The sequence below is a fragment of the Nomascus leucogenys genome, chromosome 17 (assembly GCF_006542625.1).
Source record: "Nomascus leucogenys isolate Asia chromosome 17, Asia_NLE_v1, whole genome shotgun sequence".
Lineage (NCBI taxonomy): Eukaryota > Metazoa > Chordata > Mammalia > Primates > Hylobatidae > Nomascus > Nomascus leucogenys.
The window spans coordinates 35,641,636-35,669,600 of NC_044397.1; the positions used below are offsets into that span (position 1 = coordinate 35,641,636).

The window sequence follows — 27,965 nt, forward strand, 5'->3', positions numbered from 1 at the left end:
ACGCCCAGCCTCCTTCTGTCTGTCATCATGAGAATCCGCAATTGCTTTGGTCTCCTGTGGTTTTGTTTCACATTTCCAACTCTTTCTCCTCTCTGTTCCAGGCGATCCCATGGGTAGAGTTGTCCCCTTTTGGTACATAAGAGTGCTTTTTTCATAGTTAGACCTCTTATATCTTTTGTTTCCTTACTCTCTGCTGTTCCTCCTCCCTTTCTTACTATCTGCCGGGGGCAGGGGTGGCAGCAGAGGTGTCTTCGTTGCTGTGCGGTCATCTGGCACCGTCCTGCTCTCCAGTGCGATGCTGAGTGACTGGACCTGGAATGGGAGTGCATGTTTTTGCCCTTTGGGCTCCCACAGTGACTGCTGTGGATTCTATCTCTCCACAGGGTTGTGCCAGGAAGGACAAATTTGGAATGGAAAACAATGCGTCTGTCCCCAAGGCTACGTTGGTTACCAGTGCTTGTCCCCTCTGGAATCCTTCCCTGTAGGTAATGACCTTTTCTGAGACCTGCAGCTCTTTGCAGGCCCTTTGACCCCTGAAAACAGCATGGCAGTGTTGGAAGGATCAGCCACTGCCTCACTTGCAGGTGGAGGAGGTGTGACTCTTCCCAGCAACACTGTAAGGAGAACACGAACCTTCTACCTTTGCCTTCAAGGACAAAAGTAGAAGGTAGAAAAATGGGGTGGTCGATTTTTTGTAATTTTTAATTTTGGGGGGTACATAGTAGATGTATATATTTATGGAGTATACATGAGATGTTTTGTTACAGGAATGCAATGTGTAATAATCACAGCATGGAGAATGGGGTACACATTCCCTCAAGCATTTAACCTTTATGTTACAAACAATCCAATTGTACTATTTTAGTTATTTTATATTATTTTTATTTTATTTTATTTTTTGAGAGGGAGTCTCATTCTGTCTCCCAGGCTGGAGTGTGGTGGCACGATCTTGGCTCACTGCAACCTCCACCTCCTGGGTTCAGGCGATTCTCCTGCCTCAGCCTCCTGAGTAGTTGAGATTACAGGCATAGGCCACCATGCCCAGCTAATTTTTGTATTTTTAATAGGGATGGAGTTTCACCATATTGGCCAGGCTGGTATGGAACTACTGATCCGCCTGCCTCAGCCTCCCAAAGTGCTGGGATTACAGGCATGAGCAATCGCGCCCAGCTATTTTAGTTGTTTTTAAATGTACAATTAAATTATTATTGACTACAGTCACGCTGTTGTGTTAAATACTAGGTCTTATCCATCCTTTCTAACTATACATTTTTTGTACCCATTAACCATGCCCACTTCCCTCTCACCTCCACCCTACTACCCTTCCCAGCCTCTGGTAACCATCCTTCTACTCTCTGCCTCCATGAGTTCAATTGTTTGGACTTTTAGATTCCACTAATAAGTGAGAACATACAATGTTTGTCTTTCTGTGCCTGGCTTATTTCACTTAACAATGACCTCCAGTTCCATCCATGTTGTTGCAATTGACAGGATCTCATTCTTTTTGATGGCTGAATAGTACTCCACTGTGTATATGTACCACATTTTCTCTATCCATTCATCTGTTGATGGACACTTGGGTTGCTTCCAAGTCTTGGCTATTGTGAACAGCAACAAACATGGGAGTGCAGAGATCTCTTCGATGTACTGATTTCCTTTCTTTTGGGTATATACCCAGCAGTGGGATTGCTGGATTGTATGGTATATATATATATATATTTTTTTGAGATGGAGTCTTGCTCTGTTGCCCAGGCTGGAGTGCAGTGGCGTGATCTCGGCTCACTGCAAGTTCCGCCTCCCAGGTTCACACCATTCTCCTGCCTCAGCCTCCCAAGTAGCTGGGACTACAGGTGCCCGCCACCATGCCCGGCTATTTTTTTTTTTTTGTATTTTTAGTAGAGATGGGGTTTCACCATGTTAGCCAGGATTGTCTCGATCTCCTGACCTCATGATCCACCCGTCTTGGCCTCCCAAAGTGCTGGGATTACAGGTGTGAGCCACCACGCCTGGCCGGTAGCTCTATTTTTAGTTTTAAGAACCTCCATTTCTTTTGAGATAGGGTCTTGCTCTGTGGCCCAGGCTGGAGTGCAGAGGTGCAGATCATAGCTCACCACAGCCTCGAACTCCTGGGCTCAAGTTATCCTCTGGCCTCAGCCTCCCGAGTAGCTGGGACTACAGGCGTGCACTACCACGCCTGGTTAATTTTTTTACTTTTGTGGAGACAGGGTCTCGCTTTGTTGCCCAGGCAGGTCTTCCCATCTCCCCAATGCACTGGGGTTACAGGTGTGAGCCACAGCACCTGGCCCAGGGCCCTTTCCATTAGCTCATCTGCCGCCCTCATCAGAGGGCTTCTGTACTTAGTTCTGTCCCTTTCCCTCCTGGCCACTGGCTCCTCAGGGTTTTGGGAGACAGGGAACAGTGACCCCACCTTCCTCTTAAGTTTCTTTCACCTTCAAGACACCCACAGGCAGAGAATGTATCAATCCTGGGGGACATTATTGGGAGGTCGCTGTCTTACACATACCATGGCCTTTTCCCACAGAAACCCCAGAAAAACTCAGCGCTGCTTTAGGTATGAGAGTGAAAGTGACTTACAGGAATTTCACAGAGAAGATGAATGACTTATCCTCCCAGGAATACCAGAACTTCAGTACCCTCTTCAAGAACCGGGTAAGACCAAGGCACACCCAGACACCCCAGGGTGATGTCCCATGTGAGAGGAAATTGAGGGGTGCACCCCAACTTAGTGATCTGAGTTCTTCTGCTCATGAGCCCCCTCCCTACCAGTCTCCCTGTCTTGAAAGGCGGTCCTCTGAGAGCTTCCAGCCTTCAGCCCCACATGACTCACATTATGGCAGAGGGAGCTTCCTGGGTTGGTGTTTCTTCCTATGGGACCTTACATGGGCTCCACAGAAAGGTGCCTAGGGCTGTCTCAAGAAGGGGAACAGGAGAGTCTTCACGCTGTAGCTCTGTGTGACCTTCGCTGCCTTGTTTCTTTCAGATGGATGTCGTTTTGAAGGGCGACGATCTTCCACAGTATAGAGGGGTGAACATTCGGAGATTGCTGTGAGTATATTGGGGGGCAGGTTTTATAGATGTGGGGAAATCCTCCTTGTCCCTGCTTTCCTGCCTCCTCCTATCATCAATGGCTAGAATATCAATACTGGTTGGGTCAGAGAGGCCTGCAGCCGCTAGGTAACACCGGGGGCTGTGACACTTTTCATTCTTCATTCATTCATCCACTCAACACACATTTGTTGAAAGCCAGCCCTCTGCTGGGTGCTGGGAACACAGTAGTCCCAGTTTTCCTGGAGCTCAGAGTGGCAGAACACACAGATGGAAAAGTGGTTATGCAGTCTGCTTAAAGTTTCAGTGAGGGGCACACAGGGTGCCCTGGGAGAGGTCCCAAAAGCAAAGCTTGGTGGGGCAGAAGGAATTCTTCCTGGAAAAACTGGTAACAGGCTGGGCACAGTGGTTCATGTATGTAATCTCAATGTTTTGGGAGGCCACGGGGGGAGGATCACTTCAGGCCAGGAATTCGAGACTAGCCTGGGCAACATAGTGAGACCCCATCTCTACAAAAAGAAGAAAAAAATGTAACAGCAAAACTGAGGCTTGAAGGATGAGGAGGAATGATCCCGAGAGAGGGAAGGGAAGGAGAGGCAGTTGCAGCAGAGGGAATCGATGAGAAGAAGCCCAGAGGTGAGAGAGAGGAGGGCAGATTCCAGGAACCTAAAGACGCTCAGAACAGCTGGGTGCTTAAGAGCAAAGGAGCAGTGATGGGGGAGGAGGCTGGAAAGATGGCTCATGCCAAGTTTGTTAGACTTTCGGCATCAGCAGTGTAGGCCCAAGAGGGCTAGTGTCTGGTCTGCAGAGTAGACAGCTCAGTCTGGCTGTAGGGTGGAGATTGCATAAGCAGAAGTCTGTACTGGAGATGATGGTGGCCTACACCAGATAGGTGACAGTATAGGAGAAAACAGGTCCAGCATGAAAGGTCTTTGGGAGGCAGGACTAGCAGACCATGGGATTTGCTGCGGGAGAGGAGGGAGGGAAGAATGAGGAACGAGGGCAGATTTCTGGGCTGCTGGAGGTGTGGGGTGCCCTGTGCTGGGTCGAGGAATATCATGAGGGGTAGAATGGGGGAAGGAGATGATGAGTTCAGTGTGCATCACATCAAGTTTGAAGTGCCCAGGGCCCAGCCACATGGAGTGGTTGCATGATGCAGCAGTGGAACGTGCCCTAAAAGGTCTTATTTTGGGGGGATCAGTGGGGGCAGGTTCTCGCTCTCTTGCCTAGGCTGGAATGCAGTGGCATAATCACGGCTCACTGCAGGCTTAACCTCTCGGGTTAAGCAATCCTCCTACCTCAGCCTCTCGAGTAGCTGGAACTACAGGCCTGCACCATCATGCTTGGCTAATTTTTGTAACTTTTTTTGTTTTGCTTTTTTTGAGACAGAGTCTTGCTTTGTAGCCTGGGCTGGAGTGCAGTGGTGCAATCTCGGCTCACTGCAGCTTCCACCTCCCAGGTTCAAGTGATTATCCTGCCTTAGCTTCCCGAGTAGCTGGGACTACAGGCATATGTCATCACACCCAGCTAAATTCTGTATTTTTAGTATTTCACCATGTTGGCCAGGCTGGTCTCGAACTCCTGACCTCAAGTGATCCGCCCACCTTGGCCTCCGAAAATGCTGGGATTACAGGTGTAAGCCACTGCCCTGGCCTAATTTTTGTAATTTTTGCAGAGATGGGGTCTTGCTATGTTGCCCGGGCTGGTCTCAAACTCCTGGGTTCAAGTGATCCTCCTGCCTTGGCCTCCCAAAGTGCTGGGATTACAAGCATGAGCCACCACACCCAGCCTCTAAAGGGTCTTATGAGAGACACAGGCATTGGTATCCCCAGATGGATGTCACTGGAAGTCCTGGGAGTGGGATGAGATGGCCCAGGTCAGGGGCGAGGGAGGGTCATGGCACAAAACGAGGGTCTCCCAGGAATGAAGCTGGAAAGCACCAACATTTAAGATCTAGCCAGAGCCCCCAGTGGAGAATGGAAAGAGGCAGATAGAGGGGTAGGAAGGGCACCTCAAGGGTGCCGTGTCCTTGCAGCAGGGAAGAGAGGGTCCCAGTGCCCCAACCTTGCCCCTGGCTCAGCATCGGTACTCTGGTCTTTCCATGTTGGCTCAGGATTTTTTTTGTTCAAGTCCTCCTGAGTCCTACTACTGACTTATCTTTCAAAATGACAGTGACAGATGACTTGCCTTGTCTCAATCTCTCTCCCCACAGCTGCATCATTGGCTATTGAAGGAGTAGCTTCTAGGTTAGAAACTTAACTTTTTCTTTGTTTTTTAAATTTTAAAAAATGTGGTCTTGCTCTGTTGCCTGAAGTGCAGTGGTGCAGTCATAGCTCACCACAGCCTCAAACTCCTGGGCTCAAGCGATCCTCCTGCCGCAGCCTCCTGAGTAGCTGGGACTACAAGTGTGCACCAACTTGGCTGGCTAATTTTTGTATTTTTTGTAGAGATGGGGTCTCATCATGTTGCCCAGGCTGGTCTTGAACTCCTGGCCTCAAGCAGTCCTCCCACCTCGGCCTCCCAAATTGCTGGGATGATAGGCATGAGCCACCGCACTTCCTGCCCTGTACTTCCTTTTTAAGGCTAAATAATAATTCCACAATAGACCACATTTGTTTCTCCATTTGTCTGTTGATGGACCTTGGTTTGCTTCCACCTTTTGGCTATGGTAAATAATGCTACTAAAAACACGAGGGTACAAATATAAACTCAAGACCTGCTTTCAGTTATTTTGTATATATACCCAGAAGTAGAATTGTTGGATCATGCATTAATTCTATTTTAAATTTTTTGAGGAGCTCCATACTGTTTTCCATAGCAGCTGCACTATTTTACTTTCACATCAACAGGACACAGGGATTCAAATCTCTCCACCTGTTTATCCAAGAGCCTCTATTTTGTGAGAGATGAATTTCACTCATTGGCATTTATCGTGATCATGATATTTGAGATCTTGAATCGTTTTGCTCTCCTCCCTCTGTCTGGGTGGTTAGCTGCTGGAGGGAAGACTCTGTATTCTTTCTCACCTCTGGGTCACATGGCGGCTTCATCTCCAATTACCCCTCTGGGTGCTTGGGCTCCACTCGCTGGCTGGGTGGTGACATGGGTAACTAATGAAACAATTCCCACTTCCAGCAATGGTAGCATCGTGGTCAAGAACGATGTCATTCTGGAGACAGACTACACTTTAGAGTATGAGAAACTGTTTGAAAACCTGGCAGAGATTGTAAAGGCCAAGATTGTGAATGAAACCAAAACAATTGTTGTTAATCCTGATTCCTGCAGAGGTAAGCTCACCTAAAACCCCTTGACACCTGTGGGTGTCTTGGAGATCGTGACCTTGACCTCTCCCTCCCCTATCTCTTCTTTCTTCTGGGACTCCCAAGACTTCTGCCACAGGAACCCAGAAGCCAGGCCCAGGGTGCCTTCCCCAGATCCCAAAGCTGCTCCCAACAGCCCCCTCTGGGTCCCAGGCTGAGGCTGTCATATCCCCATTTGAGCCTTCTCACAAGCACAGCTGCATGTCTAGGGTGGACAAAGACCCCCACGGGCACTGGCCCAAGGGAGGGCATGGTATAGAAGAAGAGAGAGAGGCCTGGCTACCCCCAGGGAGGCAGAGGGAAGTGTTTCTGTTCCATCTTCTTTCCCATCCACTCTCGGCAGAGGCCATACTGTGCTATAGTGAAAATGACACTTTCGTGGATTCATCAGTGACGCCGGGCTTTGACTTCCAGGGTAAGCGGCTATGTGGAGCGTGGGCACTAAGAGTGGGGGCTGGGGTGCTTTGGCCAGGCTCATGCATGCTGCCTGCCCCTCTCCCCCAGAGCAATGCACCCAGAAGGCTGCCGAAGGATATGCCCAATTCTACTATGTGGATGTCTTGGATGGGAAGCTGGCCTGTGTGAACAAGTGCACCAAAGGAACGAAGTCGCAAATGAACTGTAACCTGGGCACATGTCAGCTGCAACGCAGTGGCCCCCGCTGCCTGTGAGTGTCCCCACAAGCCCAGCACCCACTCTGTCCTGGTGATAGGGCCCTCCCCCTCCCCAGCAGTCACCCACAGGGTTGGGGGATTGAGTAGAGCTTGGCAGGTGCCTCCTCCCCACTCCTGGACATACCTCTCCCCTGTATCCTCATCCCCACCCCCCCACACCCACAAGAGTGAGGAGTAGGAGTAGATTATAGACACAGAGGTCCCAGAGCTGGGCAATCCCTTCCTGAGAAAGTTCATGCTGTCAATTTCCAAATCTATCTCTATCTCTATCTTTGTCTGTATCGCTATCTCTATCTTTGTCTGTATCTCCATCTCTATCTTTGTATCTCTATCTCAATCTCTATATCTGTCTATATTGTTAATTTCCCTGATGTCATCTCTGCCATGCTGTCAAGATTACCTCTAGCTGCAGCCAGAGCACTAAGTCCACAGACCATAAATTAAAGTGCAAAATAAAAAACATGATAACAGGCCCATTTAGGTGGCAGCTGCTTAGAGATTAGGTGGGTGAATGGCACGTGTCCGGGACGAGACACCCAACACTCTCAGGTCCCCCTGAGCCCTAGTCATTTGAATTGCTGATCTGCAGTCTCCAGGTCCCCCCAACTCCCTCAGTGCCCATCAGCCTGAGGAAGTGAGGGACCCAGGCTCTCTGGGGGCTGAGCTCCAGCCCTTGGAGTGAGGGAGATCTGGTTTCCTGTGCTTAGGAGAGTGGGTTAGCCCTCGGGATATTGGATGTGAGGGATCTCTGGGGGTCAGCCTGAGCTTGTCTGTGTCCCCAGGTGCCCAAATACGGACACACACTGGTACTGGGGAGAGACTTGTGAATTCAACATCGCCAAGAGCCTCGTGTATGGGATTGTGGGGGCTGTGATGGCGGTGCTGCTGCTCGCATTGATCATCCTAGTCATCTTATTCAGCCTATCCCAGAGAAAACAGCACAGGTGAGCTTGTGGGGCCAGCACCGCAGGCCCAGACAGAGGGGACAGATCCTGGGGTGGCCACTGTCTGAATGTCCTAAGGCTCTGCTTCTTCCAGGCCAGCAATCAGAGAGGTCAGCTGAGGCCAGACGGGGTGCCCAGACCCTCCCAGCCCTGGGTGCAGCAAAGGGCGGCCTTCCTATAGGATACATCAATTTGGCAGAGTGTTTTAGTCCATTTTGTGCTATTATAACAGAATACCACCACTGGGTAATTGATAAACAATAGAAGTTTATTTGGGTTACAGTTTTGGAGGCTGGGAAGTCCAAGATCAAGGGGCTGCATCTGGTGAGGACTTTCTTGCTGCATCACAGCATGGCAACATGGCAGTCTGCATCACATGGACAGAGAGGAAGAGAGGGCTGAACTCACTTATTTTTTTTTCTTTAAGAGACAGGGTCTTGCTGTCACCCAGGCTGGAGTGCAGTGGCATGATCTTGGCTCACTGCAACCTCCGCCTCCCAGGTTGAAGCGATTCTCATGCCTCAGCCTCTCGAGTAGCTGGGATTACAAGTGCATTCCACTATGCCTGGCTAATTTTTGTATTTTTAATAGAGATGGGGTTTCACCATGTTGGCCAGGCTGGTCTCGAACTCCTGACCTTGAGTGATCCACCCACCCTGGCTTCCCAAAGTGCTGGGATTACAGGTGTGAGCCACCATGCCCGGCCTTAAATTAAATTAAATTAAATTAAATTAAATTAAATTAAATTGTGTTGTAGAAATAGGGTCTCACTATATTGCCCAGGCTGGTCTGAAACTCCTGGCCTCAAGCAGTCCTCTCACCTCAGCCTCCAAAGTTGTTGGGATTACAGGTGTGAGCTGCCACCCCTGGCTGTCTGAACTCGCTTTTATTACACACCCACTTTCGAGATAATGATGTTAATCCCTTCATGAGGACAGCACCTTCATGACCTAATCATGTCTTCAAGGTCCTACCTCTCAGCATTGCTGCCTTGGGGATTAAATTTCCAACACATGAACTTTAAGGGACACATTCAAACCATAACACAGAGAATGGAAACAGAAGCGTATGTGTGGAAATTAGACTATGTAATGACATTCCCCGTAGTTAGTTATAACTCACCTTGGCCACCACAGAGCACAGCATCACACGGGGAAGCTGAGATGGAGCGTCTGGGTCTTGCTTTTCCCAGCTGTAAAATGGGATAAGATGCACCTGTGAAGTTTGCTGGGAAACCCTGGCACAGTACCTGACCCGAAGTCGGCAATTGAAGGGAGCTACCCTATGCCCCCATCTCACCGATATGGAAACTGAGGCCCACTAAAGGGAGTGAGGGGCAGCCAGGAGGCCTGGCCAGTGCCTGCCTTGGTAGAGGGGAAGCCATGGTGATACTACTTTTTGTTCTCTGCCATCATCGCTGCCATCTGTGACTTGGGGTGTGGCTGTGACTGTCCCCTCGAGGGAAGCTGAAGGTCAGGGTCCACCAAGTCCCTCCTCGGCCTCCTTGCCTACAGCTGCTCACGGCATTTCTGTCTGCAGGGAACAGTATGATGTGCCTCAAGAGTGGCGAAAGGAAGGCACCCCTGGCATCTTCCAGAAGACGGCCATCTGGGAAGGTACCTCTAGTTAAGGGCAAGGAGATGAGCAGAGCTGGAGGGTGAAGAAAGGCAGGGTAGTGCCTGTGCCTGTGGGGGTGACGTGGGGTCCTGCCCCCCTTTGGGGTGGCTGTGGCTGACAGCCCGTTCCCCACCTGCCGCTGCAGCCCCGGACCCAGACACCACCCCTGCTGTGTGCAAGGGTGCAGGAGTGGTTGAGAACCAGATCCTGCCCCTGGAGACCAACTCAGTGAGGGCATCCAATGCACACTCAGCTAATCGGGGTGATAGGGCCATTCCCAGGGCAGAGGGAGCAGAGGGGTGGACCTGACCCAGCCTGGGTGGGGATGGGGGGCGTCAGAGAAGCCCTCAGATGAGACTGACTCTTGAGCAGGTGAGTAAGCAGGTGTGCTTCCTCCTTCAACACAGTGGGAGCCCAGTAAGCAGGGAGGCCTTATCCCAGTGAGGACAGTGCCCAGGCAGGGGGCACTGCATAAGAAACGGCTGCAGTTGGGAAGGAGCTTGCTTTTGGTGGGGAAGGGAAGGCAGGTCAATCTCACAAAGAAAGAGTGAGGGACATGAGGTTGGCAGGGCTTCGGGAATGGGGTGGGGGGTTGAGGGGCTTTGGCCGCCCACCTTTTTTTGTGAGACAGAGTCTCGCTCTGTCGCCCAGGCTGGAGTACAGTGGCGCGATCTTGGCTCACTGCAACCTCTGTCTCCCAGGTTCAAGCGATTCTCCTGCTCTCAGCCTCCCTAGTAGCTGGGAGGCATGCCATCACGCCCAGCTGATTTTTGTATTTTTAGTTGAGACGGTAGAGACAGGGTTTCATCATGTTGACCAGGCTGGTCTTGAACTCCAGACCTTAGGTGATCCACGCGCCTTGGCCTCCCAAAGTGCTGGGATTACAGGCATGAGCCACCATGCCTGGTCACATTTTGAATTTTTTTTACTCAAAAGGCCATTCAGGGAGCACTAAAGCAGGGAGACCAGGTGGAGGAAGTGAGGCTGAGGAGGTTGGGGGAGGGAGAGGAGACGCAGCCTGGTGGAGATACGGCTGAGGGGGTAGGAGAGGGAGAGGGAGTGAGGGAGGATTTCCGAGATTGTCTGAGTTGACTCTTGGGCCCCGAAGGATGGGGGAGAAGCAGCCGGTGGAGCACACTGAGTTGGGGGGCTGGTGGGTGCTGAGGGGGAGGCTGCAAGGCTCGTGCCTGTCTGAAGCTCCGGGAGGGGTCTGCAGCCTGAACCACGGACTGGAATAGAGGTTTGTCCATTCATCGGGGAGAATGCAGAGTGAGAAGTGAGGAGGGTGAAAGAGGAACCCCCCCTCCAGGAGCCACCGTAGAAGGACAGGTAGGGCATGAGGACCCCGATCTAGGAGGAGGCAGACAAAGAGGGGTCAGAGGTGCAGGGAGATCCCCAGAGTCCAGAGAGTGAGTGGTTCTGCGGGACCAGGAAGTAAGTGATCGCTGTGCTCCGGGAGGATGCTGGAAGAAGATTCTAGACGCAGCTTTTTTGCCTGCTATGGTTACCGTTGCTATGAGGGAGGGCGGCCCTGCTGACCCAGAGCCAGCCCTGTCTCCCGCTCCACTCTGACCTCACCCCTGAGTCCAGGGCTGCACGCCCGCTCCTCCGTGCCCCCCGCTTCCACCCCGTGCATGTGGGGTGCTTCTGCTCCGCTCCCTCCTGTTCCGGGGTCCAGCGGGCGGCTCCCCAGGCAGGCTCGGCACTTACCCGCAGCCCAGTGATGCAGTGTCGGAGGGGTGGTCGGCAGTGGGAAAGGGTTTAGGGCAGATGCCGGGCTGACTCTTCCTTTTGCTAGAGGAAATCCCCTCTGCCCCCTAGTCCTCCCCCCACCAAGGCTCCCATCACTCATCACGGCCTCTCCCTACAGACCAGAATCTGAGGGATAGCAGATTCGGCCTTGAGAACACCTACAACAACTTCCGGCCCACCCTGGAGGCTGTTGACTCCGGCACAGAGGTGACTCAGCTGCGAGCTGCCCCCACCCCCTGAGGCTGCTCCACTTCCTCTGGGGTTCCCTCTTCCCCCTGGGACTTCCTCCCTCCCCCTGGGACTCCCTCCTCCCCCTGGGTCTCTCTCGCTTCCCCCTGGGACTCCCTCCCTTTCCCCTGGGACTCCCTTCCTTCCCCTGGGACCCCTTCCCTTCCCCCGGGACTCCCTCCCTTCCCCTGGGACTCTCTCCTCCCCCTAGGACTCCCTCCCTCTCCCTAGGACACTCTCCCTACCCCTGGGACTCCCTTCTCCCCCAGGACTCCCTCCCTTCTCCTGGGACTCCCTCCTCCCCCAGGACTCCTTCCTCTCCCTGGGACTCCCTCCCTTCCCCCTGGGACTCCCTCCACCCCCAGGATGCCCTCTTCTCCCTAGGACTTGCTCCTCACCCTGGGGCTGCCCCTTCCCCTGGGACTCCCCCCTCCCCCCAGGACTCCCTCCTCTCCCTAGGAATCCCTCCCTTCCCCCTAGGACTCCCTCCCTCCCCCTGGGACTCTCTCCTCCCCCTGGGGATCCCTCCTCCCAGCAGGGCTCCCTCTTCCTCCTGGGGCTCCCCCTTTCCCGGGCCTGCCCCTTGGCCTCACCTCTTCTCTCCCACCCCCTAGCTCCACATCCAGAGGCCGGAGATGGTAGCATCCGCTGTGTGAGCCAACGGGGGCCTCCCACCCTCATCTGTCTCTGTGCAGGAGAGCTGCAAACACAGAGCCCCCCACAGGCCTCCGGAGTTGGTCAAGAGGAGACGGAAGTCAGGCCCTGAAGCCGGTCCTGCTCTGAGCTGACAGACTTGGCCAGTCCCCTGCCTGTGCTCCTGCTGGGGAAGGCTGGGGGCTGTAAGCCCCTCCATCCAGGAGTTTCTAGACTCCCAGAAGCCTCGGCACCCCTGTCTCCTCCTGGGTGGCCTCCCCACTCTGGAATTTCCCTACCAATAAAAGCAAATCTTAAAGCTCAGAATGAGAAGTGAGAAGTTTCCTTCCCCTCCTTCCGCAGTTGGGGTCGGGTTGGGGGTCAGAGCCCTCCTGGGAAGGGATTTCTCCCGGGACTGACTGCTGAATGGGGCATGGAACGAATGCTCTGGGCCCCTTCCTGTGTCCTGGCAGGGGGCCCCCTCCCCTGCTCCAGTCAGGACGGGGCTAGGCCTGCCTCTGCTGAGGTCCCTGTGGCAGAAAAGCCTAATGTCAGGTTCTGGGGACAGGAGAGGACCTCAGGTTCAACCCCAGTTGGCCAGGGAGTGAGCACTTGGCTCCGCGGAGCTTGCACAGGGCAGGGTCACTCCAGATGGCCATGGGCGCCGTGCTTACCTCGGAACCCACAGACCAAACCCAGGAACTCCCTGCCCAGGCATGGCCATGTCTTCAGGGTAGACTCATAGGACAATAAGAAGGGTTATTTTATGTATTTATTTTTTCTGAGACAGAGTCTTGCTCTGTCGCCCAGGCTGGAGTATGGTGGCACGATCTTGGCTCGCTGCAACCTCCGCCTCCCAGGTTCAAGCGATTCTCCTGCTTCAGCCTCCTGAGTAGCTGGGATTACAGGCGCCCGCCACCATGTCTGGCTGAGTTTTGTATTTTTAGTAGAGATGGGGTTTCATCATGTTGGCCAGGTTGGTCTCAAACTCCTGATCTCAAGTGATCTTCCCATGTCAGCCTCCCAAAGTGCTGGGATTACAGGTGTGAGCCACCATACCCGGCCAATAAGAAGGGTTAGAGAAGAGACAAAGGGGGTGTCTCTGCTAGGGGTTAGGGTCAAATGCAGGTGATACCCTCCTCCTTTCCCAGCTCAGGCCCGGTCCCTCTTGCCCATCTCCCACCACTCTTGGTCGGGGGATCTCATCAGCTCCCCCCGGCTCCTACAGGCCCCCTGGGCTGCCCCTCTATTGGGGTGATAAAGCTGATAACCCTCACGCCTATGGGCTGCCAGGCCAGGGAGCGGCACCCCCTCCCTCTGCCCTTTGGTCTGAAACAGGCCCTGCGCCCCAAGTCATGAGGTAAGCTTCCAGACTGACTCAGGCTCAGGCTGGTCCCTGATCCCCAGTGTCTCAGGGACCAAAGGTCTCTGGCACCCTTTATTTATGAGTTTGCTTCTCTGAGGCTCATTTCGCCAGCTCCTTTGGGGGTGACAGGCAAGTGAGACGTGCTCGGAGCTCCGATGCCGAGGCCAGGGACCATGGCGCTGTGTCTGCTGACCTTGGTCCTCTCGCTCTTGCCCCCACAAGCGGCTGCAGAGCAGGGTGAGTGACCCCCATGCCCCGCTGCCCACAAGGCCCCCATCCCAGGGGCCAGCCTGCTCTGTCTGCCCATCCCCGAGGGAGGGCTGCCTCCAGGGCACCAATGGGGGGGTGCCCTCGGCCTGGAGCTCAGCCCTGTGCCCAGCCCCTGGACTTCTCTTTTCTCTCCAGCGAGCTTTTGGGGGAAGAGCCAGGGCATTGGAGCCTCCTCCAGTTGAGGGTCTCTGAGCCTTAGTTTCCCCTTCTGAGCCTCAGTCTCCCCTCCGGAAAGTAAGAATAATAATACCTGCTTTTCAGGGCAGCTGCTGGGATTGAAAAGAGCTCCCCGCCAGGCATGATCCCTGGCACAAGACTGATGCTCAACCCATATTAGAGTCTATCCTTACCCAGTGAATGTTCCTGCCAGCTCCCTGTCACCTCCCACACCAGCACACCCTGCTGTGTGCCCCAGGAATGTTTCCGGGATATAGCCACACGGGCACAAAATGGGGTTTCAGAAGCCCCAGATTCTAATCCTGCCATGAACCAGCTGTGCACCCTGGGGCTGCTCAGTTCATCTCCTTCCTCAGTCTCCCCAGAAGACAAGGCATTAGGATCTCTGAGGATCATTCCAGCTCAGCCGCTTTGGGCTTCATGGCCGTGGGGACCCGGGGGCCTCAGGGCAGGAGGGATGACAGTGGGTTCCAGTTGGACTCTCTGCCCCTCACCTGCCCCCAGAGAAGGGCGCAGGGGAACCAAGACAGAAACTGGACCCATAGACCTCAGGGTCCCTGCCCCTCGAGATGTCACCCTGTGGCGATGTCACCCAGACCTGCCAGCCCATTTGTCGTAATGAAAACACTCCCTTCCTCGCACTTTCTGCGCCTCCCAGACCCTTGGTGATGTATCCCTAATAACGGCATCTTAGACAGGATCTTCTGTTTCCCTCCCAAGCCGTGCCCCCATCTGTCTCCCTGTCTCCTCCCTTTTTTTTTTTTTTTTTTTTTTTTTTTTTTTTTTTGAGATGGAGCCTCAGTCTGTCACCCAGGCTGGAGTTCTGTAGCGCGATGTCAGCTCACCGCAACCTCCACCTCCCGGGCTCAAGCGATTCTCCCACCTCAGGCTCTTGAGTAGCTGGGATTACAGTCACACTCCACCACGCCCAGCTAATTTTTGTATATTTTTAGTAAAGACAGGGTTTCACCATGTTAACCGGGCTGGTCTCAAACTCCTGACCTCAGGTAGTCCTCCCACCTTGGGCTCCCAAAGTGCTGGGATTACAGGGGTGAGCCACTGCTCCTGGCCCCCTCCTTTCTTTCTCTCTGCTCCTCCCTTCCCTCTTCCTGGGTTCTTCTAGCCCCTTCCTTCCCCCTCTCTTCTCTTTCTTCTTCTCCCTGCCTCTCCTTGGCCCCCTCCTGGCCTCTCCCCACTTTCTGCGTGTTATCGTTGATTTCATCTCTAGCCTCAGTCTCTGCCTTTGTAGAATGTGACTTTTCAGACCCTGTTCCTGCTCTCCAGGATTCTGTGGCTCCTCCATCTCTGTGCCTGGCATTGGCTGTCCTCTGGGGCCCTGGCCAGCTTTGAGCAGCCTCTGACCCTTTCCATGTTCCCTCTCCAGGGACCCAGAGCCTCACGCCTGCTCAAGTCACGGGGCTGGGGATACCAGGGCAGGGCGTGGGTCTAGAGAGACAGCTGCAATGGCCTCAGCCTGGTCCTTCCCAGCAGACACACCCTCTCATCCCGCAGGTCACCTGGTTATATTGCTTGTCAACAAAACACAATGTCCTGTCTGTTCGCCCAGCCCGGCCCTGCCATCACAGATGCCCTCTCACCCCTACGCCCAGCATGAGGGCCACCAAGGCCTGGGTGCTCAGTCACCTGTCCATGGCAGGTATCCCTCTGCCCTCCCCCCATCCCTGTTTAGGCCTCTGTTCCCATCTAGCACTTCCATCACCATCCCACTCTTGTCCTCCTCCCGAGAGATTTTTTTTTTTTTTTTTGAGAAGGAGTCTCGGTCTGTCACCCAGGCTGGAGTGCAGTGGCGCCATCTCACCTCACTGCAACCTCCACCTCCCAGGTTCAAGCAATTCTCCTGCCTCAGCCTCCCAAGTAGCTGGGATTATGAGTGCACGCTGCCACACTCAGCTAATTTGTGTATATTTAGTAGAGACGGGGTTTCACCATGTTGGCCAGGGTGGTCTTGAACTCGGAACCTCAGGTGATCCATCTTCCCAAAGTGCCGGGATTACAGGCGTGAGCCACTGCACCCAGTACCCTCCTGAGAGATTCTAAGGGAACTTCAAATATCTACCCCGGCTCCCTACTCCCATCAACAAGGCTCCCCTCCCAGGCCAGGTGCAGTGGCTCATGCCTATAATCCAGGCATATTGGGAGGCCAAAATGGAAGGATCACTTGAGCCCAGGAGTTTGAGACCATCCTGGGCAACATAGCAAGACCCCATCTCTACAATAAATTAGCTGGAAATGGTGGTGCACGCCTGTGTCCCACCTACCTGGGAGACTGAGGTGGGAGGACCGCTTGAGCCTGGGAGGTCGATGCTGCAGTGAGCTGTGATTGCACTAGTGCACTCCAGCCTGGATGACAGAGTGAGACCCTGTCTCCAAAAAAATCAAAAACACCCACCTCCTCCAGGGAACCTTCCAGGAATCTGCACTAACTCTCCTTGCCTCAAGCCCACCCCTGTAACCACAGGGGACCAGAAAAAATTGTAGTTGTTGCTCCCTGGGGCTGTCATTATAAAGTACTGCAATCTCCGTGCCTTATGATAACAGAAATGGATTGCCTTGCTGTCCTGGAGGCCAGAATCTAAAACCGAGGTGTCACAGGGCCATGATCCCTCTGAAGTTGCCAGGGAAGGGTCTGTCCCAGGCCTCTCTCCTGGCTGCGGGTGGTTGGTGGCAATCTGTGGTGTTCCTGGGCTGGTAGACGCTTTGCCTCCATCTTTACCTCATCTTGCTGTGGGTGTATCTATCTCTGTGTTGGGTTAGGACCCATGCTAGTGACCTCAGTTTAACTCGATCCCCTGCAAAAACCCTATCTCCAAATAAGGCCACCTTCTGGGGCACTGGGGATTAGAGTTTCAGTTCAGCTCACAACAGAAAGGAATGAGGGGAGACCCTGCCGGGGTGGGGCATGAGGAGCAGACCTTTCAAAATTAAAAAGAAATATTTTTGGTTTTTATTTTTTTTTAAGACAGTCTCACTCTGTCCCAGGCTGGAGTGCAGTGACACTATCTCGGCTCATTGCAACCTCTGCCTCCCAGGTTCAAGTGATTCTCCTGCCTCAGCCACCTGAGTAGCTGGGATTACAGGCGCCCACCACCATGCCTGGCTAATTTTTGTATTTTCAGTAGAGACGGGGGTTTCGCCATGTTGGCCAGGCTGGTCTCGAACTCCTGACCTTAAGTGATTTGTCCACCTCAGCCTCCCAAAGTGTGAGCCACTGCGCCTGGCTGATACAGTGACTTGTTTTCTTTTGATTAGATACCCAGTAGTGGGATTGCAGGATCAAATGGCAGATGTACTTTGAGTTCTTTGAGAAATCTCCATACTGTTTTCTATAGAGGTTGTACTGATTTACTTCCTGTCAGCAATGTATAAGCGTTCCCTTTTCACCACATCCATGCCAATATCTATTTGTTTTTGTTTTGTTTTGTTTTGTTTTGGCTTTTTAATAACGGTCATTGTGACTGGGATATATTCTGTATCTCATTGTGGTTTCAATTTGCATCTCCCTGATGCAAATTAGTGATGTCGAGCATTTTTTCATATGCTTGGTGGTCATTTGTAGGTCTTCTTTTGAGAAGTGTCTGTTTATGACCTTTGCCCACTTTTTGATGGGAGGGAGCAGGCTTTTTTTAAAAAAAAAAAAAAAAAAAAAAAGAGAGAGAGAAATTGCTGACCAGGAGCAGTGATTCATGCCTGTAATCCCAGCCCTTTGGGAGGCTGAGGTGGGTGGATCACTTGAGGTCAGGAGCTCAAGATCAGCCTGGCCAACCTGGCAAAACCCCATCTCTACTAAAAATAGAAAAATTAGCTGGGCATGGTGTGACAAGCCTGTAATCTCAGCCCCTCAGGAGGCTGAGACAGGACAATCGCTTGAACCTGGGAGGCAGAGGTTGCAGTGAGCCGAGATGGCATCGCTGCACTCCAGCCTGGGCGACAGAGTGAGACTCTATCTCAAAAAAAAAAAAAGAAAAAGAAGAAATTGCTAATAGCTGGAAAAAAAACAGCAAGGGAGGAAACAAGTGAGGAGAAGGGGGGATGTGACCCCAACTGCTTCTGCCTCCTTCTCTTCCATCCCCATCCTCCCACCTCCCATGGCCCTCCAGTGGGGAGGTAGTTGCATGGTCTGCAGGGCCTCAACCCAACCCATTGCCCTAACCTTCTGAGATCAGATGAATGCTTTGGCTTCAACATGAACAATCTATTTCTCTGTAATTGGTCAAAATTAATGGAGAATAGCACTTGAGCACTGATCTTTTATTTCCCTTCCAAACCTCCTCCCCGCTCCGTCTCCTCCTTTTTTTTTTTTTTTTTTTTTTTTTTTTTTTTTTTTTTTTTTTTTTTTTTTTCTGAGATGGAGCCTTGCCCTGTCACCCAGGCTGGAGTGCTGTAGCGTGATGTCAGCTCACTGCAACCTCCACCTCCATCTTGATGGGAGGTAGCAGGCCTTCTTTTAAAAAAAGAAATCATTGACCAAGAGCAGTGGTTTATGTCTGTAATCGCAGCATTTTGGGAGGCTGGCACACTCTGTCTTAGGTGGCCGACCGTGGCCACCAGCACCCGACTTGAGCACTGCACTCCAGCCTGGGTGACAGACGGAGACCACGTCTCTAAAAAAAAGAAAAATTTAATGGGGTTAGGGAGAACAGAGCCAATATAAAAACAATTAGAGGACCAGGCATGGGTGGTTCATGCCTGGAATCCCAGCACTTTGGGAGGCTGAGGTGGGAGGATCACTTGAGCTCAGAAGTTTGAGACCAGCCTGGGCAACACAGGGAGACTTTCATCTCTACAATAAAATGTAAAAATTAGGCATTGTGGTGTGCGCCTGTGGTCCCAGCTACTTGGGAAGCTGAGGTAGGAGGATCACTTGAGGCCAGGAGGTGGAGGCTGCAATAAGCCATGTTTGCACCACTGCAATCCAGCCTGGGTGACAGAGGGAGACTCCGTCTCAAGAAAAAAAAAAAAAAAAGAGGCTGGGCATGGTGGCTTACACCTGTAATCTCAGCACTTTGGGAGGCCGAGGCAGGCGGATCACTTGAGGCCAGGGGTTCGAGACCAGCCTGGCTAACATGGTGAAAATCCGTCTCTACAAAAAATATAGGCCAAGCGCGGTGGCTCACGCCAGTAATCCCAACACTTTGGGAGGCCAAGGCGGATGGATCACATGAGGTCAGGAGTTAGAGACCTGCCTGGCCAACATGGTGAAACCCTGCCTCTACTAAAAATACAAAAAAACTAGCCAGGTGTGGTTGTGTGCCCCTGTAATCCCAGCTACTCGGGAGGCTGAGGCAGGAGAATTGCTTGAACCTGGGAGGTGGAAGTTGCAGCGAACCAGGATCATGCCACTGTGCTCCAGCCTGGGTGACAGAACGAGACTCTCTCTCAAAATAAATAAATAAATAAATAAAACCTGGGCATGGTGATACGTGCCTGTAGTCCCAGCTACTTGGGAGACTGAAGCTGAAGGACTGCTTGAACCCAGGAGGCGGAGATTGCAGTGAGCCAAGACTGCACTCCAGCCTGGGCAACAATGAGACCTTGTCTCAAAAAATAAAGAAAGAAAAAATAAAAATAAAAGAAAGCAGTTATGGAAGAGCCCACACAGTGGATGTTGCAGAACTGAGTGCTTGCTATGTGTGGTGGACTCACCCCAATAACACTGTCCAAGTCCCAGTCCCTTCTCTCCCCTTATCTCCTATACTCACCCCTGCAAAGCCTTCTTACTTCCCTCTGACTCCACCCTCTTCCCACCTCCTGGGGGTCAGTGGGTCAGGGCCTACCAGGCACAGTGGAGTGAAGATGCTCAGGGGGAGCCCTTGGCCTCCTATATCTGCCTGGATTTACCTGCAGGGGCCAGACCCAGGCAGGGACAGGGGTATGCTGTTTCCAGGAAGTCCTGCTGTGGGCCTGGGCCTATGGCCTGGCTTTGCCATAAGGAGGGCTGGCTATGGGAGCCATGAAGCCTCGTTGGCCTTGGTCACTTGGCCTTGCCACTCCATCCCTGGCACAGTCTGTCTTAGGTAGCCAACCCCAGCCACTAGCATCCCACAGATTAAGCGACTTCATGCAGCTCATAGTGCTGAGATAATGGGGCTGAGACCTCTCATCTTGTTCTAGATGAAACTGGTTACATAATTTTAGGGCCCAGAGCAAAATGGACATGCAAGTCCCTTTGTTCAAAGATTTCTTGTGGTTTTTAAGCGATATGACCTCGCTCTGTTGCCCAGGCTGGAGTGCAGTGGCGCCACCATAGCTCACTGCAGGCTTGAACTCCTGGGCTCAAGTGGTCTTCCCGCCTCAGCCTCCCAATTAGCTGGGACAAGAGGTATGCACCACCACGCCCGATTAGTTTTTTTTTAGTAGAGTTAGCATCTCACCATGTTGCCTAGGCTGATCTCAAACTGTGGCCTCAAGTGATCCACCTACCTCAGCCTCTTGAGTACCTGGGACTACAGGCACGCACCACCACGCCCAGCTAACTTTTTTTATTTTTAGTAGCGACAAGGTCTTGCTGTGTTTCCGAGGCTGGTCTCAAACTCATGGCCTCAAGCAACGCTCCCCACTTGGCTTCCCAAAGTGCTGGGATTACAGGTGTGAGCCATCACGCCCGGCCTATTTTATTTTTTCATTATTGAAAGATAATATGCCAGACACAGTGGCTCATGTCTGTAATTCCAGCATTTTGGGAGGCCGAGGCTGGAGGATCACTTTGGACCCAGAGCTTGAGACTATCTGGGCAACATAGCAAGACCCCATCTCTACGTCTATTAAAAGTAATAAAAAGAAATTATATTATATTATATTATATTAATTTGCATGAATCCAGTGTGGATGAAAGGTAGTAAGTGAGGTTGGGGGTGGGGCACCTAGGGCCCACGCCCAGTCCTAATTTTTATATTTTATATTTCTTGTAGAGATGAGGTTTCTCTCTATTGCTCAGGCTGGTCTCGAACTCCTGGTGTCAAGTGATCCACCGCCCCTCAGTCCCCTAAAGGGCTGGGATTACAAGCATGAACCACCATGCCTGGCCAATCTATTTATTCTCGAGTGAGCTTTTCTAGTTTGTGTCTCCCAGAGAATTTGTTCATTTCATCTAAGTTGTCAAATTTATTGGCATGAAGTTGTTCACAGATCTCCATTTTAATATCTGTAGAATCCTAGTGCCCTGGTAGTTTTCTTCACGTTTCTTGTGTTTGGAGTTGTTGAACTTTTTGGAGCTGTGGGCTTATAGTTTTTATCAAGTTTGAAAATGTGGGGCCATTGTTTCTTCACATATTTTTTAGTTACCCCTTTTTCTCCTTGCCTTTAGGGACTCCTATATATTAGGCTGCTTAAAGTTGTCCCAACACTTACTGATAATCTTTAAAAAAAAAAAAATTCTTTTTTTTTTTTTTTTTTTTGAGACAGGGTTTCATTCCATTGCCCAGACTGGAGTGCAGTGATGCAATCTCAGCTCACTGCAACCTCCGCCTTTCGGGCTCAAGCAGTTCTCTTGTCTCAGCCTCTCAAGCAGCTGGTACTACAGGTGCGTGCCACGATGCCCAGCAAATTTTTGTATTTTTTGTTGAGATGGAGGTTTCATCATGTTGCCCAGGCTGGTCTCGAGCTCCTGGGCTCAAGTGATCTGCCTGTCTGGGCTTCCCAAAGTGCTGGGATTACAAGCGTGAGCCACCGCACCCCACCCTTAAATTTTTTTTTAATTCCTTTTTTTTTTTTTTTTTTTTGAGATGGAGTCCTGCTCCGTCACCCAGGCTGGAGTGCAGTGGCGCGATTTTGGCTTACTGCAACCTCCGCCTCCCGGTTCAAGTGATTCTTCTGCCTCAGCCTCCTGAATAGCTGGGACTACAGGTGTATGCCATCATGCCCAGCTAGTTTTTGTATTTTTAGTAAAGACAGGGTTTCACCATATTTGCCAGGCTGGTCTCGAACTCCTGACCTTGTGATCTGCCCACCTTGGCCTCCCAAAGTGCTGGGATTACACGCATGAGCCACCACGCTCTGCTCATTTTTTCTTTACGTCTTTCAGTGCGGATAGTTTCTATTGCCATCCCTTCACATCATTATTTATTTTCTTCTTCAATGTCTAATCTGTCCTTAATCCCATCTGGTGTATTTTTTTTTATCTCTAGAAGTTCTGTTTGTTTATATACACATTTTTCATGTTTCTATTGGATTATTGCACATATGGAACACAGTTATAGAAACTATTTTGGACTGGATGCGGTGGCTCATACCTGTAATCCCAGCACTTTGGGAGGCTGAGGCAGGAGGATCCCTTGAGGCCCAGAGTTCAAGACCAGCCTGGGCAGCAATAGTGAGACCCCTGTCTCTACGAAAACAAACAAACAAACAAACAAACAAAAAACTTTTTAAAAATTGGCTAGGCATGGTGGCTCATGCCTGTAGTCCCAGCTACTCAGGGGGCTGAAGTGGAAGAATTGCTTGAGCCCAGGAATTTGAGGTTGCAGTAAGCTGTGATTGCCCCACTGCACTCCAGCCTGGGCGATACAGAGAGACACTGTCTCTCAAAAAATAAATAAATAAGTCCGGATGTGGTGGTTCATGCCTGTAATCCCCGCACATTGGGAGGCTGAAGCCAGCAGATCACCTGAGGTTGAGAGTTCGAGACCGGCCTGACCAACGTGGAGAAACCCCATCTCTATTAAAAATACAAGATTAGTTGGGGTGTGGTGGCACACGCCTGTAATCCCAGCTACTCGGGAGGCTGAGGCAGAAGAATCACTTGAACCCCGGAGGCAGAGGTTGTGGTGAGCCAAGATCACACCAATGCACTCCAGCCTGGGCAACAAGAGCAAAACTACATCTCAAAAAAAAAAAAAAAAAAAATAGCCAGGTCTGGTGGCAGGTGTCTGTAATCCCAGCTACTCAGGAGGCTGAGGCAGGAGGATTGCTTGAACCCGGGAGGCAGAGGTTGCGGTGAGCAGAGATCGCACCACCTGGGTGACAGAGCAAGGCTCTGTCTCTACATACATACATACATACATACATACATACTACTTAAATGCCTTTCTCTGAAGACTCTTATGTCTGTGTCCATTCTGGGTAGGTTTCCATAGGCTGATTATTTTTCTGTCCATGGATCATGTTTTCTTGACTGTTCATGCTCAGTAATGATTCATGCCAGATGTGAATTTTACCTTGTTGGGTGCTGGGAATTTTTGCATTCCGTTTTTATTATTATTATTATTATTATTTTTGAGACACAGTCTCGCTCTGTTGGCCAGGCTGGAGTGCAGTGGCACGATCTCGGCTCACTGCAACCTCTGTCTCCTAGGCTCAAGCAATTCTCCTGCCTCAGCCTCCCGAGTAGCTGGGATCACAGGCGCGTGCCACCACGCCCAGCTAATTTTTCTATTTTTAGTAGAGACGAGGTTTCACCATGTTGGCCAGGCTGGTCTTGAACTCCTGACATCAGGTAGTCCGCCCACCTTGGCCTCCCAAAATGCTGAGATTACAGGCGTGAGCCACTGCGCCCGGACTCTTTTTTTTTTTTTAGTAAACTTTCTAGCTAAGAATATATGACTGTACATTGTATTTTCTATTGAAAGACTTCAGTTGTCTGATTAATAAACTTCCCAAGTACTTAAGAAATTCCATAAATCTAACAAATTAAATGTATATTTTTTTAAAACTTCCCCACACATAGATGGTTCTATGGGTCTAATTAAATGTTTATGTGTGTTGAATCTTAAGTTCTCTTAAATGTTTTAACAGTTTACAATCTTAGCAAGGTTCTAATGGAAAATCACAAATCTAAATTAACCACTCACTTATATATTTCAAATTGCAATTACAATGTTCGCTTTTTTTTTTTTTTTTTTTTGAGTCTTGCCCTGTCACCCAAGCTGGAGTACAGTGGTGTGATCTCGGCTCACTGCAACCTCTGACTCCCAGGTTCAAGCGATTCTCATGCCTCAGCCTCCCAAGTAGTTGGGACTACAGGTGCACATGCCACCATGCCCAGCTAATTTTTGTATTTTTAGTAGAGACAGGGTTTTGCCGTGTTGGCCAGGCTGGTCTTGAACTCCTGACCTTGTGATCCGCCTGCCTCAGCTTCCCAAAGTGCTGGGATTAAGGCATGAGCCACCACGCCCAGTCAGTTGGCATGTTATTCTAATAGGTCATATTCTCTCTTTCTAGAAATATTTATTTATTTATTTTAGGGACAAGGTCTCACTCTGTCACCCAGGCTAGAGTGCAGTGGTGCCATCATAGTTCATTATGAACATGATCTCCTGGGCTCAAGTGATCCTCCTGCCTCAGCCTCCCAGGTAGCTGGGACTACAGGCACATGCCACCATCCCCAACTAATTTTCATAAATTTTGTAGAGACAGGGTCTCACTCTGTCACCTAGGCTGGAGTGCAGTGGTGCAATCATAGCTCATTGTAGCCTTGACCTCTTGGGCTCAAGCGATCCTCTCCCCCCAGCCTCCTAAAGTGCTGGAACTACGGGCACATGCCACCTGCACAATTTGACATTGCTGGACCTCCCCCAGGCTGGGGAGCAAATCCCCTGTACCATCTTCTTGCTTTACTTTCTGGGGCAGGGTCCTGATGGCTGATTTCTAACTGAAATCAGCAGGCTGGTTCAGGGGCCAGGGACTTTCCAGGGCAGGGAGTAGAGACTCAGAGGCTTCAAGAGAATGAAGGAGGATCGTGGCTCTGGGATACTAACTCCCCTTTGTCTCTTTCAGACCTCAGCATGAACAGGGCTGTGTGGGATGGAGGAGGGTGCATCTCCCAAGGGGACCTCTTGAAGCCTCAGTGCCAACAGCTGTGTCAGAACCTTGAGACAGGTAAGGCAATAGACTCCAAGATCTGGGAAGGTGACTCACCTGCGAAAGGGCTAGAGCGACCCCTGCCAGGCTGGTGAAGCTGCCACATTTTACAGTGTGTGACGGCTTGAGATCTGGGGCCAGGAATTACAAGGCAGATGTGGAATCACCCAGGCAGGGACTGTGGAAGAAAGGGGGTTCAGGTCGAGTTCAATTCCTAACCGCGTAGAAGGGAAGGCAGGAGAGACTAAGACACTGGAGAAACTAATTCCACTTCTTCCTGAAAATGGATGACATCCCTCATCTGAACACATTTTCAGTAAAAAGCCCAATGACAACAATCACTCCTGACGTACAGAACCATAAGAAACTTCTAAACAAAATATCATTGTATCTTAAACAGTTTCTGCGGCAAACGACGTCACAGGTACAACACCTACAAACGTTGTGAAGCTACGAATAAGCACCGACATGCCCATGTCAACACCGAGTGAAGAAAGCACTTCAACAACAACGGTTTTTGTCAGCACCGCACCTCTGACCAATTTTGAGGCCTCCACGTCTTTAACATATAAGGTTGATATGAGCACACCTCTGACCACTTCTACTCAGGCAAATTCATCTCCTACTACTCCTGAAAGCACCACCATACACAAATCAACTAACAGTGAAGGAAGCACTCCATTAACAAGTATGACGGACAGCACCACGCAGGTGGCCAGTTCAGAGGCTATCGACCTTTTGAGGACTCCTGTTGAAATCAGCACACTTGTGACCATTTGTGCTCAAGCCAGTTCATCTCCTACAACTGCTGAAGGTCCCAGCATGCCAACCTCAGCTCCTAGTGAGGGAGGTACTCCATTAACAAGAATGCCTGTCAGCATGATGCCGGTGGTTAGTTCTGAGGCTAGCACCCTTTCAACAACTCCTGCTGACTCCAACACTCCTGTGATCACTTCTACTGAAGCCAGTTCATCTCCTACAACTGCTGAAGGTACCAGCATGCCAACCTCAACTTATACTGAAGGAAGCATTCCATTAAAAAGTATGCCTGTCAACACCACAGTGGTGGCCAGTTCTGAGGCTAACACCCTTTCGACAACTCCTGTTGACATCAGCACACCAGTGAACACTTCAACTGAAGTCAGTTCCTCTCCTACAACTGCAGATGGTGCCAGTATGCCAAGCTCAACTCTTAGTGAAGGAAGCACTCCATTAACAAGTATGCCTGTCAGCACCATGCCAGTGGCCAGTTCTGAGGCTAGCACCCTTTCAACAACTCCTGTTGACACAAGCACACCTGTGACCATTTCTACTGAAGCCAGTTCATCACCTCCCACTGCTGAAGTTACCAGCATGCCAACCTCAACTCCTAGTGAAGGAAGCACTCCATTAACAGGTATACCTGTCAGCACCATGCTGTTGACCAGTTCTGAAATGAGCACACTTACAACAACTCCTGTTGACATCAGCACACCTGTGAGCCCTTCTACTGAAGCCAGTTCACCTACTACAACTTCTGATGGTGCCAGCATACCAACCTCAACTCCGAGTGAAGGAAGCACTCCTTTAATAAGTATGCCTGTCAGCACCACGCCTTTGACCAGTTCTGAGGCTAGCACCCTGTCGACAACTCCTGCTGACATAAGCACACCTATCACCACTTCTACTGAAGCCAGTTTATCTCCTACAACTGCTGAAGGTACCAGCATACCAAACTCAACTCCTAGTGAAGGAAGCACTCCATTAACAAGTATGCCTGTCAGCACCACTTCGGTGGCCAGTTCTGAGGCTAGCACCCTTTCAAAAACCCCTGCTGACTCCAACACTCCGGTGACCACTTCTACTGAAGCCAATTCATCTCCTACAATCACTGAAGGTACCAGTCTGCCGACCTCAACTCCTAGTGAAAGAAGCACTCCAATAACAAGTATGCCTGTCAGCACCACGCCGGTGGCCAGTTCTCAGGCTAACACCCTTTCAACAACTCCAGTTGACACCAGCACACCTGTCACCACTTCTACTGAAGCCAATTCCTCTCCTACGACTGCTGAAGGTACCAGCATGCCAATCTCAACTCCTAGTGAAGGAAGTACTCCATTAACGAGTATACCTGTCAGCAACATGCCAGTGGCCAGTTCTGAGGCTAGCACCCTTTCAACAACTCCTGTTGACTCCAACACTCCTTTGACCACTTCTACTGAAGCCAGTTCACCTTCTACAACTGCAGAAGGTACCAGCATGCCAACCTCAACTTATACTGAAGGAAGCAGTCCACTAACAATTACGCCTGTCAGCAACACACCGGACACCAGTTCTGAGGCTAGCACCCTTTCAACAACTCTTGTTGACACCAGCACACCTGTGACCACTTCTTCTCAAGCCAGTTCATCTCGTACGACAGCTGATAGTGCCAGTATGCCAACCACAACTCCTAGTGAAGAAAGCACTCCATTAACAAGTGTCCCTGTCAGCACCACCTCAATGCCCAGTTCTGAGGCTAGCACCGTTTCAACAATGCCTGTTGACACCACCACACGTGTCACCACTTCTATTGAAACCAGTTCATCTCATACAACTGTGGAAGGTACCAGCATACCCACTTCAATTCCTACGGAAGGAACCACTCCATTAGCAAGTATGCCTGTCAGCACCATGACAGTGGCCAGTTCTGAGGCTAGCACCCTTTCAACAACTCCTGTTGACACCAGGACACCTGTGACCACTTCTTCTCAAGCCAGCTCATCTTCCCCAACTGCTGAAGTTACCAGCATGCCAACCGCAACTCCTGGTGAAAGAAGCACTCCATTAACAAGTATGCCTGTCAGCACCATGCCAGTGGCCAATTCTGAGGCTAGCACCCTTTCCACAATTCCTGTTGACACCAGCACACGTGTGACCACTTCTACTGAAGCCAGTTCCTCTCCTACAACTGCTGAAGGTACTGTCATGCCAATCTCAACTCCTAGTGAAGGAGGTACTCTATTAACAAGTATACCTGTCAGCACCAGGCCGGTGGACAGTCCTGAGGCTAGCACCCTTTCAACAACTCCTGTTGAGTCCAAAAGTCCTGTGGTCACTTCTACTGAAGTCAGGTCATCTCCTA

At 51.1% G+C, this 27,965-nt stretch overlaps 2 protein-coding genes across 2 annotated transcripts in view; both read left to right on the plus strand.

Annotated features, from left to right (window-relative positions):
• MUC12 (mucin 12, cell surface associated) overlaps nucleotides 1-12,558 on the plus strand; it is a 32,113-nt gene extending 19,555 nt beyond the window's left edge. Inside the window, 10 exon segments of the mRNA XM_030795595.1 lie at nucleotides 384-485; nucleotides 2,543-2,670; nucleotides 3,002-3,066; nucleotides 6,202-6,353; nucleotides 6,730-6,801; nucleotides 6,891-7,053; nucleotides 7,843-8,004; nucleotides 9,544-9,620; nucleotides 11,492-11,580; nucleotides 12,216-12,558. Coding sequence (XP_030651455.1) covers nucleotides 384-485; nucleotides 2,543-2,670; nucleotides 3,002-3,066; nucleotides 6,202-6,353; nucleotides 6,730-6,801; nucleotides 6,891-7,053; nucleotides 7,843-8,004; nucleotides 9,544-9,620; nucleotides 11,492-11,580; nucleotides 12,216-12,257 — 1,052 coding nt within the window. The 3' untranslated portion in view covers nucleotides 12,258-12,558.
• A 13,540-nt stretch (nucleotides 12,559-26,098) lies between these two features.
• The window catches only part of MUC17 (mucin 17, cell surface associated), a 38,286-nt gene continuing 36,419 nt past the window's right edge, over nucleotides 26,099-27,965 (plus strand). Inside the window, exon 1 of the mRNA XM_030795596.1 lies at nucleotides 26,099-27,092. Within this exon, the coding sequence (XP_030651456.1) occupies nucleotides 26,099-27,092 (994 nt within the window). The remainder of the gene's footprint in view (nucleotides 27,093-27,965) is intronic.